The sequence below is a fragment of the Nematolebias whitei genome, chromosome 2 (assembly GCF_014905685.2).
Source record: "Nematolebias whitei isolate Nwh7 chromosome 2, NemWhi1, whole genome shotgun sequence".
Lineage (NCBI taxonomy): Eukaryota > Metazoa > Chordata > Actinopteri > Cyprinodontiformes > Rivulidae > Nematolebias > Nematolebias whitei.
Genome location: NC_056499.1, coordinates 10708714 through 10722290, shown reverse-complemented (window position 1 = coordinate 10722290; position 13577 = coordinate 10708714). Strand labels below are relative to the sequence as shown.

The window sequence follows — 13577 nt, the reverse complement described above, 5'->3', positions numbered from 1 at the left end:
ATATGGCACTGTTTTTGTATGACTGATTGAGTGTTGTCATGGTGTTCGAGAGAGTAAATGTCATGAATAAAATTGACATTAAACATTATCCACGTTGAAGTGTTGCATCATTTTTCAGCCCCCTTTTTGGCATCTGCATTTTGTAGCAGGCCAAATTGACAAAGACCATGCAACATAATGTATTTTATGGTAATTCCACAGCAGAGAAAGCTATGTAGTTTCTGTAACTAGGTCTAGGGGGAAAAAATATCTGTATTGGTATCGGTTATCGGCCAAATAAATTTTAACATATTGGCATATCGAATATCGGCCAAAAGTATAATATTGTGCATCCCTAGTTTGACATTTGTTTAGCGTATATCTTAGGTCCTTGTACAGTTTCTTTTTACACTTCATATTTGTGCTATTTTTGGATATAACTGGGACCCTGTGTACATAACGTTGATCCACCTCATGTACCACATGTGAAATGACAATAAACCAATTTGAACTTGAACTTGAGATTATCTTAAAAGTTGAGCTACCTTAAATATGAAGTTAGTCAGATAAACCCTTCCTTTTTTACCTCGCATAGATGTATAATTGTTTTTGTTTCTTGGGTTTGGTAGCTCAAATGATAGCTCTGCGTTGAATGGCACCTTTCGTTCTGATGCTGCATTGTGCTTGCACAATATTTTGTTTAGTAATAGTCATTATTTTTTATTCCGTAGATCGTGTAAGTATGCAATATGTGTAGTCCTACATTTCAATTTCGTCTTGTCCTCTAGATAATTCAGGCGCTGGCTCGAGATGCTTCATACTATCAGTTGCCACATTTTGTTTTTGAAGTTTAACTGCAAACTTATTCAAGAATTCTAGCACTTAGAACAATCCAGGTATGACACAATAACTGGCTGTTAGCCTCTGTTGCAAGTCTGCAAGCGGCTATGAATATTCCACCTGCTAACATGCTAACCCTTGAAGCATGTTGCAAATGTTTGTTTCAAACTGGACTTATCAGAAAAAGAGAGACTGGTAGACACGTCGTTATTAACTGGAATATCCACTGTATATAACCAACCACCTCTTATAAAAGAGCACAAAAGTTTAGGGGAACCCCTCTCAGCAACTAAATAAAGGCTTTGGGCAACAAATAGGAAGGGGGAGCACTGCTCCATGTGACCTGAGGGCAGGGGCGTTGTGTATGTATGTATGTATGTATGTATGTATGTGAGTGTGAGTGTGACAAAGCAACAACAAAAAACAATGACTTCAGCATCTTGTAGGAACAGACTGGAAATTTTAGTGGTTTTGACAATGAGACTTTTTAACACCGTGGTATGGCTTAAAACTGGTAATCAGCCCATGCCTACTCTGCATGTGTACGTATTTTTGTGTAACTGATGCCGACCACCGTATTAACGGCTTGATGTAAATCAGCGCTGTAGTTCTCTGCACTGAGGTTAAACTGTGAAAACAGTTTTGCGATAATCTTTGTTCAATATGGCTCCAGACTGAGGACATTCAGGCAGAGAAGGTAATTGAAGTTTTCTCATTGGGGCTGTGGGAGGGGTGCCAGATGCTAGAAACTAATGAAACCCAAGGGCTGCCAGAGTATGCTAGATTAGCAAACTGAATATAAAGTACTTTAGTTGTTTAGACAGACTGCATGTCAAAAAAACACTTAATTGCACAAGGATAAACAGAAACGGATAGAAAGGCATCACAAAGATTTAGCTGGATATTGTGCCTAAATTGGTCACCCGTGAAGAAATCTATCAGCCTAATTTTTACATTTTTTTGGCAGTTGTTTTATGAGGGTTGTTACTTAGAAATATTCGCCAAAACAGTATTAGTAGGCTGTATTAATTCCCAATATTTGTTGATCTGCTGTTTAACAGATTGTGCACATACATGGTTTGAAATCTCACAGGGCTGCTGCCAACACATCTGCTTATAAACTGCTGTGAACTCGTAATTAGTGCAGTCGTAATTTCGTTTTTAATAAATTTCTATATTTTTGTCAGCAATATCATGTTTCTGTGAACTTCTCTTAAGGGAACTGTTTATGTAAGACTTTATATTGTGGTGGATTTTAAAGGTTGTAAAATCTGGGGGTGCAACAAAAGCTGTATTTACATTTGTAGTGGAGCTTAACACCACTCACAGGTGAATAAAATTGCAGTGTATGTGCAAATCTGTGGCAGAACCCAGCTTTATTTGTCTTATCCCACCCCTCTTTTACCCTTCAATAAGAGGAGACGCACTCCTTATATAAATGGACTCTACCCAATTGTTCTTGCTCCTGAAGTCTTTTCTCCAGACATTTCAGAAAGCTATTACATTGCCAGTTTCTGACCTCCAAGATCTTCAAAATGTCTAACGGCTTAAAACTTCAAAAAGCTTTTGAAAGCTGATTTGTCACCTCTATCCCTTCCACTTTTCTCAAACGTGTTTCAAGGCAAATTTTAAATTCATAGCAGCAGACCCTGACAGTGTTGGCTTGTTGGTTTCCTTAGCAATAATTCCTTCTATAGCTCATTGGATTATTTTCTTTTGCCTTTTGCCTCACCTATTGATGATGAAAAACTAACATGCAGTTTCCAGCAAACTATGCATTTCAACGAGTCTCTTGTCAAGACCTTGCCTACTCTATAACCAGAATGGCCCGGGCCATAGCACATTCACAAGTGAAGGCTAAATTGATTTATTTTTTTTTAAACATGAAAGCCTCATTCTTCAGTTTCCTTGGCAGCAGTTTTCACAGTCTTCATTATCAAGGATGCAATCGTTTTTGTTTACCTCTTTTTTTTTTTTTTGACCATGTCACACATTTATGCACATATTTGTATACACCTGAGAGCTACAGTACTTCTTGTCTTATTTATATATTTCGTAAGGAATCATTTTTTATTAGCAGTGATTAGAAAAGGATGTCTTTGATTTTGAACGAGTATTTTTTCTCTTAAAAAAATCATTTTAAAGAATGGATGCCCTTAACTTGCATAAACTTGCACTGATAAAGGCATCACTCATTCTCACCACCCACTCAGTCCTTGGATTGACACACATGACATGCACCAACCAAAACACCCTGAAAACTATTGCTTCATCCGCTTTAGTTGTTCATTTTTTATCTCTCAGCATGCAGAACAATGTAACAACAGACAGATAATCTCATGAGCATGCCCTACCTGTACTCCTTTTCAAAAAATTAAATTCAGATAGCAGCTTCCTGTTTTATCTTGTCACCTTGAGAATTTCTGTAGATTTAATGCTGGAAGGCATGATATGCTGCTTGTTGATTAAAGCATCGACAGTGAATGCTAATGTTTGGAGATGGTGTTGAGCTTTAGTCAAGGTGCAGACTGTACTAACAGTCTAGCTATCGTTGGTCTTTTTTGTATGACTAACAGCTCCCAATGCAATTTGTTTGTTTTGTATTAAAAAAATAGTCTTCAATGTATGATTTTTGTAAGTAACTTTAAAACAAAACTGGTACCACTTTACAACAAGGCTCCCCTTATAGATGGCTAATACATAGTTTATAGATACAATGTTAATTCCTCTATAAACACTTTATAATTCATTAATAACTGCTTAATTATGCATTAATTAATGGCGACAGAGAGACAAAACTGACCAGTTTCTTGCCAAATAGTGAGCCAAATCTGTTCACCTATATATTTAATCTAGAGTTATATTAAACATTTCAGACTAAGTTACTACCTTGTAAGCACAATAAGCATTTGTAAACCTATTTCTTTAGCATATAATATTGTAATTTATCACTGCATTGCAAGTATCTACAACTAATATTATATATTTAAAAAAATAGGTTTACAAATGCTTATTGTAGTAACTTAGTCTGAAATGTTTAACAACTCTAGATGAAATATATAGGTGGCCAATTTGGCTCACTATTTGGCAAGAAACTGGTCAGTTTTGTCTCTGTCACCCTTAATTAATGCACAATTAAGCAGTTATTAATGATTTATAAAGTATTTATAGATGAATTAATAACATATCTATAAATTATTTATTATTCATCTATAAGGGAGCCTTATCGTAAAGTAGTACCCAAAAAGTAAAGTGCTGGTTTAGCCGCTAGTGTGATTTGGATGTACAAGACTTAAAACATAATTTTTTCCTTCATTGTTCTAACAGTTTCTATACAATGTTTAGATTCACAAACGGCGTAGAAAACTAGCCCAGCCCTTATTATAAGTTTCCTAAAACCTGAAGTTCGGATAGAATCTTAAAGGACACTGAAGAGCTGTGAAATACTGTATGAAGGACAATAAAATGCTAAAAGCAGAAACTTTTAATCTCATGGACAGACTTCTGCCTTCTGGTTTATTTCATACAATTCTCTTTTGCAAATGTTTGCTGCTTTTCTACACCTGTCAAAATGTGAACTTATCAATAGGTGGATGCACTGTGGTATAGTCTTCATCCATCTGTCCACCCCAGCTCCGAGGTCTAGGTCACAAATCAAAGTCAAATTTAAAACACGATCTTTGCTTGTCTGAGCCATTGCAGTAAATTGCTGTATAACAGTTAATTAACGGGTGTGTATTGTGCCATGTGGTACCCTTGTAATACTTTAATTTCTTATGTGGCATGAGGTGCAGTAATCTGTACCTTTTTCTCAACAGCAAAAATATTCTAGACAACTTCTCGTCGACATAGTCTCCCTGTTCTTAGGTTGTATTTTTTTTGGATAACTCTGCTTCCTCCTGGAGTCTAAAGAGAACAGACATGACTTTAGTTTTGGGTGTAAGAATATATGTGTGTCCAAAATTCATGTTAATGCTGTAATTTACTGGTAACCTGTTCAAGGTTTATGTTAGGCTAAATGTAGCGGCTTAAACCCAAGCAACCCTCGGAAAGATACATTTGAGACAGACAATTTAGTTTTGAATGCATAGGAGTTGTAAACAAGTACGTATCACTGTTCAAGAAGGATTTTATGAACGGATTATGGTATTAGTTTATCTGAGTGACATTGCTTTTCTTTCAAATATTTTTAAATAAACAACGTTAAATTCACTTTTTCATATCTGGATGTTATTTCTCTGAAGAACGAGACATTTTCTGTCATAGAATTTTGGATTTTGTTGAATGTGCTTTCCATTGTTTTTTTCCACTTCTTTACTATTTTAGTGGAGATCTTTTTTATATCGGGCATGAAGTGAAAAATTTATGACTGCTGTCTTACTTTTTGCTACAAAGTTTAGATTTCTGCCTGTGTTTTTCTGTCTAAAAGCTTTTCCCAGTGGCTGATGAGAATGAAATTGTTGTTGTCAGCTGTCACTCCGACATTGTTGTGGTATTGATTTTTCCTCTTTAATTAAATTTTTTTCCATAGTTGGGTGCAGAGTTTTGGGCACGAGGGCCTCGGACTCCTGCTCGACATTTTGGAGAGATTGCTGTTCAAAAAACAGTAAGTTTGTGTGTTCACTTGTCTTTTTTCTTTAAGCATCTTTCCAGAAATCTGTGCACAGCGTTGGTGTGAAGTGGTTATTCAGCACAGTTTTATTGTGGTAATAGTTTTACTTTATCGTAATACCTGTAACTGAATGTTTTTGTAGAGGTATTACAATTATTATAATTAGTAATAGTTATTATAATTGTCTGTTTGCTTGTTGTTCAGTTATCTGCAGCTCATTCTCATAAGAAAATGTACACCGATTTCTAAACTTTGTACATAAATAATGTGTAGTTTTTAAGCTGTAAAGCACAACCACATCTCATCCCTCTGTTGTGCCCGTAGGCAAGAGAAGATTGACAAGAAGAACCAACATAAAATTGTTCAATGTCTCAAAGCATTCATGAACAATAAGGTAATGGAAAATGTTTTGTTTTTCTTTAAAGAAAAAAAAAACATCATTTAGAAGTTTTAATATGCTTATGTCTTTTATTTCTCGCAGATTATCACTTCGTTTTAAAGTGTTTATAACTGCAGGTTGACCAATATGAGTGTTTCTATTGCCAATCTGGATCTTTAAAAATCAGGGCTGATGGAACAGACTTTTCGAATTTTGGCTAATATGTATTTTTTATTTAATGTATTGCTTAACTTAAAAATGCCTATTTAACCATCCTTAGAAGAACTTGGAAATTGTTAAGGTACATACTTGGCCGATTGTGTTTCTTTTTATCTTAAAGCATGGCCAAGATCAGCTGATTAATCAGTCTGACTGTATTTACAACCACCAAACTGTCTGATTGTTCTAAGAAGAACATTTCCACTTCCTGTGCTTTGTGTCTGTCAGCTGCTCAGTGTAATATTTGTTATTGTGGGGCTTACTGTATATTTCACAGCCCTTATTGCCTGTAGTTAAGGGCATTTGCTTTTGTTGCTGCTTTTGGAGTTCGATCCAAGTGGGAGATAATGTACGTTGAGGGTTGTACTGTTGTTACTACTAGAACCCCCCCCCCCCCCCCCAAGTCAAAATTTTAAAAATCCACTTTAATCCTGACAATCTCACATCTGTTGTTTGTGAGTAATTGGACACATGGGTCTTTAATTTTAAAGGCTTGTTGACCTTTGAAGTAGAAGAAAATCACAACACTAAAAACCAACATCTTTAGGAATTTAGTTACACCGCCTACTTAGGGAGACTTTTTAAAAAATAAACCTCAACACAGGATAGGGAAGTTCCAGCATTTTGTGTGCTGCAAAAATAAACAAATATTTGAAATAAAGAGACTTAAAAATATAGCAATGACAACTTTATGGCTATATTTTTAGTGATTTCATTTCTCTTATTTTATGTGTGCTTGTAAGTTTTTACCTCAGCTGTTTTTTAACTACCTTTTTCCATTTTTTATGTAAAAAATACACCACTTATAAAAATTATATATAAAACAATATCAAATTCCTATAAAAGGACATAGATGTATATTATATGTAAACATTATAAAATATATATATATATATATATAAATAATATATATAAAAAAAATAAATAAATGAAATATATGTAAAATAATAGTGATAGATTTGCCAAACACCTACAGACTTGTTCAAGAGATTTTATTTTACAGTTTTTTTTTGTTTTTTTTTTACATCCTTCCAACTTGAGTTGCTCAAAAAAAAAAAGGGAAATTGCCACATGGAGCTAAAACCCAGCAGAGACAGATATTCAGCCCCTCTGGCACAGATTGTGCTGTAAGGTCTCATGTAATCCAGCATCTCAACAGGCGCCAGACACCAGCATTTACCCGTAGGCCTTTCTGTCAGTCCAGACCTTTCCTGGGCTGGAGAAGCATCTTGGGACAGGAGGTACCCACCATGCCAAAAAGACAGACGTTCTCTGCCAGCTGTCAGTGCAGCCTGTTCTTCTGCTTTCCTCCATCAAATCACACACGCACATTTGTTCTGTTGTCCATCAACCAGTACTTATCACCGCCGTTATAAAAGTCACCTCAATGTAAAATTAATATTTGAACAACTTAGAAAAGTATAACTTCTTTGTATGTTCTGAATTTAATTAAAATCATTATTTACGCTGCATATGAGAAGTTCTCTGCATTTCCTATTTCCACAGTGGTTAAACTGTTGAAGACTAAACCAACACTTGGCAGATTGAAAGGAATAAAGGAAGGACTGAATTTTTATGTGCGTGCGTGTTTAGAAATTGAGTACTGAGTTTTAAAGACAGAATTCTATGAATACCAAATACTATAAATACAACATAACTAAATATTTTTATTTTATTTTATATTACACAACAATCTATAGACAAACAATAGTTTTTACCTGCTCAGTTCGACTTAGTTTTACAGCATATCTACAGATTTATTTTAATTAAACACCAAAAGTAAAAAGAAGGCAGGATATAAAGTCCTTATTTGCCAATGGCTCATTCAATTCAATTCAAAAATACTTTATTGATCCCAAAGGGAAATTATTTGTTGTAACTCGTTATCCTCATTTCATTAAGAGATGTTATAGATACTGATGGCATAAAGAACCTGTTGACAGTCATTGGCCTTTTAGCAGTTGGGTAACATCTACTAATGCTCAACGTTGTCTGGTTTGTCCTTGACGTTTGTTTTTAAAGTAACAAGATAAATGTAGATTATTTTTCACTGTTTTTTTGGGGGACCATCTATGAGTTTATAAAACAACGTTTTTGCTCATTCGAGTTAATTCAAAAGTCTGACATTTTTAAAACCTCAATGCATAATTATTATTTTCATGGCAAAAAGGGGAAAATAAATAACAAACAACTATTAGTGCCCATCAGGAAAATGATCAGTTTTTACATTGATTCGTATCAGTGTAGCCTCAAAGTTGAGCAGCTTATCCATCTGCTGGAGTATTCAAACGCTTTATTGTCAAGCACTGTTTCATTTTTCAATAATAATCTTATGAGATTATTGTTTTTAGTTAATAACATCTAATTTGAAAACATAATCACAGGTCTCTTATAAAAAAAATAAGAAAAAAAAATAGTTTTCATTTCTGCAAGTTATGCTCATCTAATTATTGTGCTGGGCGAGACCTCTATCGCTGCATATAAAACATTACAGGAAAAGAATCAGTTCCCTGTAAATGGCTTCAGTTTGTTAATCATTCAGGTGAATTTCAAAGTACAAAAAAATGCCTGTAAATCAATCTTTAAATTATGATTTTTTATTTTCATCCATCCATCCATCTATTATCTTTACCTGCTTCTTCCTTTTTGGGTCGCGGGGTCACAATTTTTTTTTCTGTTTAGAAAATATATATATATATTCTGTTTGAAAATTAGTTAGAATATAGTTCATATGAGGCATCATGGTGTGTTTTGTTGTTGCAGTACGGCCTGGATCGAATCTTGGAGGAGGAGAACAGTCTTGCTTTGCTGGCAAGAGCCATCGATCCGAGTCAGTCTGCCATGATGACCGACGTTGTAAAGCTCCTGTCAGCCATTTGCATTGTAGGCGAGGAGAACACGTATGTTCTTTCAGTCAACACAAATATGTTTACCTTTAAAATCTTAATGCCCACCATATTTTCATATCACATACTGTATCCAGCGAAATATGATAGACAAAACAAATAATTACCTATGTTCTGTGGCAATCACTGAAAAGTAACACAAACTGATTTCAAAATCTTAGATTTTGTGATTATTTCAAGATATTTCAGTCGCAAATTTGGAAAGAGACCCTTCACTTCCACATATGGGGTGTGACATCACGCTGGGGATCGGATCATGCAGTACCGCCAGATTTCTATTGCGAAAGACTAGAGGCAGCTGCAAAAAATGGCAGGCTCTTGGAGAAAACACCCCCATCTGTTCTCACCTCCCACCCCCCACAAACACCCTCCCACCAACTTTCTGACTTAGGCCTGAAGTTATTTGTCAAGTATCAAAAAACCTACAGGAAGAAGAAGAAGAAAGAGACAGGGAAGTTAAAGGAAGTTTGGCGCGATTAAGACGCAGTGAGAGCGGGAGTGAGTAATGAAATGTGAGAGATTTGTGATATTTAGCATGTTTGAATTTTATAGTTGGGTTGTAGTGTAGTGTGTTTAGTTTTAGTGTGAGTCAAAACGAGGCAGTTTTTGAACATGAAGCTGCAGCTTCTATTTGAGATGGAAGATGGAGCCGCAGACCCAGAAATGGACGAAGCCGCGGAGTCTGAACCTTCTCAAACAGAAGAGGCAGAGATGAAAAGAAAAACGAAGTCTGAGTCAGAGTGAGGACTTTGAGGAGGATCATCGTTTGTTTTAGAAGAGGATAAAATGGAAGAGTGCACCGAGCTCCATACTCCTGCATGTGCCTGATCCCTGGCGTGACGTCATGAGCCTTCAGTAATCATCAGCCATGTGCTCAGGTGTTTCTTTGACTGGTTTGTTTGTTTAAGGTTTTTTTTAACACTTGCGTGGCCCAAGTGCGAAAAAAAAATATAACCATTGAATTCCACGACAGTGTTTACCCCCTTAACAGCATTTAGGACTACAATATGGTGTCTGACTTTAAATAGTTAAAGCAAAATATTCTCCCACTTTATGAAAGCAGAGTTGTCCTTTTTCTTTCCTGACCAGAAATTACTATTTAGCATTAAATAAAACGTTTTATTTTAATTAAGATGCACATGTACAAAAATTATAAAGATTAATTGTTAACTGGTTTTACCATGAACCAGCCAAACTACAAATACTTATAACACAATATGCATATAATTCTTTATATAGTTATATATTTATTTATATATTATTATATATTTATAAGCACCGATTGCGCAATAAAGAAAACGACAAGTTTGTGTTTGATAAAACTCTAAATTTACACGTTTTTGTCCAGTTATTAGCTAAACATTTAATATTCTCATTTAGTTTGGAGAAGGTTCTTGAGGCCATTACGACAGCAGGAGAATGGCGATCCATTGAAAGGTTCAGTCCTATCGTGCAGGGACTACGAGATCGCTCCATACAGCTACAGGTGAGTACAAAAGCGCACCTGCTGTATTCTTCAATTGTTTTGGGGTAAAACCGAGTGATGGGTATTCTAGATCACAAATGTAATCACTGATGAGGCAGCTTGTTTTGTTCCTTTATTCTATTCAAGGATTATTCTATGAGAAGGTAGTAGATTTGTATGTTCAAGTTCAAGTCAACTTTATTGTAGTTTCCATCACACGTGGTACATGAGGTGGAACGAAATTACCGATATGTGCACAGGTATGTGTTAGTTGTTCTAAACTAGTTGCAATAAATGGAACTTATGCTTGCGTAGACTCTGTCATCAAGGACATGGCAACCCGTAAAAGTTACGATCAGTTTACAGTGTACAACTCCAACTTTTAATAGAGCATTAGGCATGACACACAGCCATTCACTCTAATGTATACCTTCATGCAAGGGACCAAAACATCTCTTGTGATCCAGGCAAACAAAGACCCTCACATCCCCTAGGCTCCCCAGGTTGGAAACAAAACCTGTTATACAATGAATGGGATCTTATTAGGCAAAGCTATTCTAACTGTATGCTGAATTACAGAGTATTTATGCAATAATTTGTGTTACACAATGAAATCGTTTCAATTTAACCTTGAAATTGCACTCCTACCATCAGGAGGTGAGTGGTCCTGCTGCTTCATTAGCTATTACATTGTGTTTGTTGTCTAAATTGTAAATACATCTCATTAAACTTTTTTTTTTGTAAATGTCTTTGTAGAAAAACTTAAAAACTAGATACAAGCCTCCCCCAAACCCCAGGGTTAGATTTTAAGGAAGAACAACAAATACATTACACTTGCTTTCATATGCATGAACCTTCAGCACCAGATGCTTCTGTTAAGTATAAATGACCAGTTTAATGATCGGTTTAGGCACAGATGGAACAGAAACTAAGCCTGCCCACAAATTCATTTACACTGTTGACATGGGACTGATATCATTGTCATCATCAGCACACAGACATCAGTGGACAGATGGAAAGACTAAATGAAATAATGTTGTCCTAATGTTTGCTTAACTTTCACCTAATAGCCAGAAATAATATCCAGTCAGCAAGCCTCGTAGTGTCAACAGACTCCAGCTATCAAGACTGTATCCTACAGCTAATAAAAACCTCAGGACGTCGAATAACCAGACAATAATATCAGCAAGACAAACAAGAATGACAAAATAAGCAGTGCAACACATATCTTTATGTTTACAAAGCAATGATGTATAAAATCCCATCTGACACACACACTTTAATTATTTATTATGCGTTGGGGCTAAATGGGACTGAATCAGTTTTTGTCAACAATTTGGTGTATGCATTTTTAATCACTGGTTTAGGAATGTGACTTTAGTAATAACTGCACGCATGCATACACGCATAGTGACTATAAAATTAGAACATCTGTGACCATTTCCTCTTTTGGCTGATTCGTATAACTATGCAATGATTTTTGCTAAGCCTAATTTAACAAAGACATCTTTTTTTTGTCAATGCTGCGTTATAATTTACGTTTAGTTTGCTGAAAGTACCTTTTGATTGGAACAAAACTTTAGAGAAACTTCACAAATGAGATAACGGGGGAGCGGATCAATAGCAGAGGATGAGAAGGGAAGAAAACAATCCAGGCACTCGAACAAAATGGAAACCAGAAATAAATAGGATTTTGAATTACAGTTCTCACTAGATTTTCTTCACATTTAACTCACAAAATATATAGTTGTAAAACCACAGTCGCTGTGGTTTTTTGTGGTCTGTGATTCCATTTTGCTGCACTTTTCATTCCCCAAGATGCATAAAATATCATCAATTCCATTTACTAAAAGGCACAAAATTTAACCATAGCTATTTGTCTCTGCATTGTCCATTCTTCACTGTGCGTCTTATGGAAAATACACACTAAATGGGAACTCCTAAGGTATTAATACCTCAATGCTTTTCTTAGATTTTTTGAGCCTATGCAATTTTTGCAGAATTCTTTGGAATATAAAGTTAATTATAGTTAACTTATTAACCATATTATGACAATAAAATGCACAAAATAAAAAGAGTGATTTAGTTTTTGAATATGCTACCAATAACCTTGTTTTGACTCATTTTGATTTTCTTCAAGTCTAAGTACCCTATTTTCCGGCGTATAAGTTGCTCTGGAGTATAAGTCGCATCAGTCACATCAGTCAAAAAATCATCATGAAGAGGGAAAAAACTATAAGTTGCTTCCGCGTATAAGTTGCATTTATTATGCATCACCGTTGACCCATCGTGTTTATTTAATGGTCAAAACAGCTTCATTTTGCCTGGGTGGAGCGGGGCCATCCATCCCTCGCGGGCGGTGCCGCTAGCTCTCCAACGTTCCTCCACCTGCACCAGCTAAGTAAAGTGAGCGCGCACGGGAGGACTAGTTGTTGCAGTTCTTAGAAATTCAACAAGATTAACACTTAAAATTAATTATTTGCTTGCTTGACATTATGACATTATTCATTTCGCCTAGGCACCATCCATGGATGGATGGATCGATGGATCGATCGATGGATATTACTGTCAACACTATTAAAGCAAACACTGCTGAAAATTATAAAATGATCAACAATAAACATAAAGTGAACATGGCCCACTATAGTATGGCCCAGTGGTAAAGCAGCCGCTTTGGGATCACAAAGTCGCAGGTTTGTTTCCATATGTAGTGGTTTCTTTTAGAAAGACACTTATTACCTAGCTGTACCTCTGGTGCTTACATGGCTGCCAGCTGCTCCACTTGGAGTAGCTCAAGTGTGATGGGTTAAATGCAGAGAACTAATTTCATCATTGTATACATCGATGACGACACATAGCACTTTCACATACAGGCCTGGCGTTGTTCACTTCAGCGCTTGGGTCATTGCCTGTGCCTCTGTGTAGATACAAACATTATTAGAAACAGTGTCGTGTTTACAAGGTAAATGGTTGTTTTGGAAAGATGGTGTTCTTGTGTAGACAGGGCCTTAGACTCTTTATAGTGGGTTTCTCATTCATCCAAGAGCACACACACTTACACAGAGCATCTTCATGTGTGGATATTTGGCACTGTAGAGTGGTACTTCATTACCAACCTCTCAGCCTGAGAGTCACCACTGTGATGCAACTTTTACTACAATATAAAAGTTGCACTTT

General features: G+C 35.9%; 1 protein-coding gene across 1 annotated transcript in view; it reads left to right on the top strand.

Moving 5' to 3' along the window:
- Positions 1-13577, top strand: part of LOC119425512 (protein diaphanous homolog 3) — a 305646-nt gene that overhangs the window by 19770 nt on the left and 272299 nt on the right. The window contains exons 7-10 of the mRNA XM_037693044.1: positions 5351-5425; positions 5756-5825; positions 8793-8929; positions 10316-10421. Of these exons, the coding sequence (XP_037548972.1) occupies positions 5351-5425; positions 5756-5825; positions 8793-8929; positions 10316-10421 (388 nt within the window). The remainder of the gene's footprint in view (positions 1-5350; positions 5426-5755; positions 5826-8792; positions 8930-10315; positions 10422-13577) is intronic.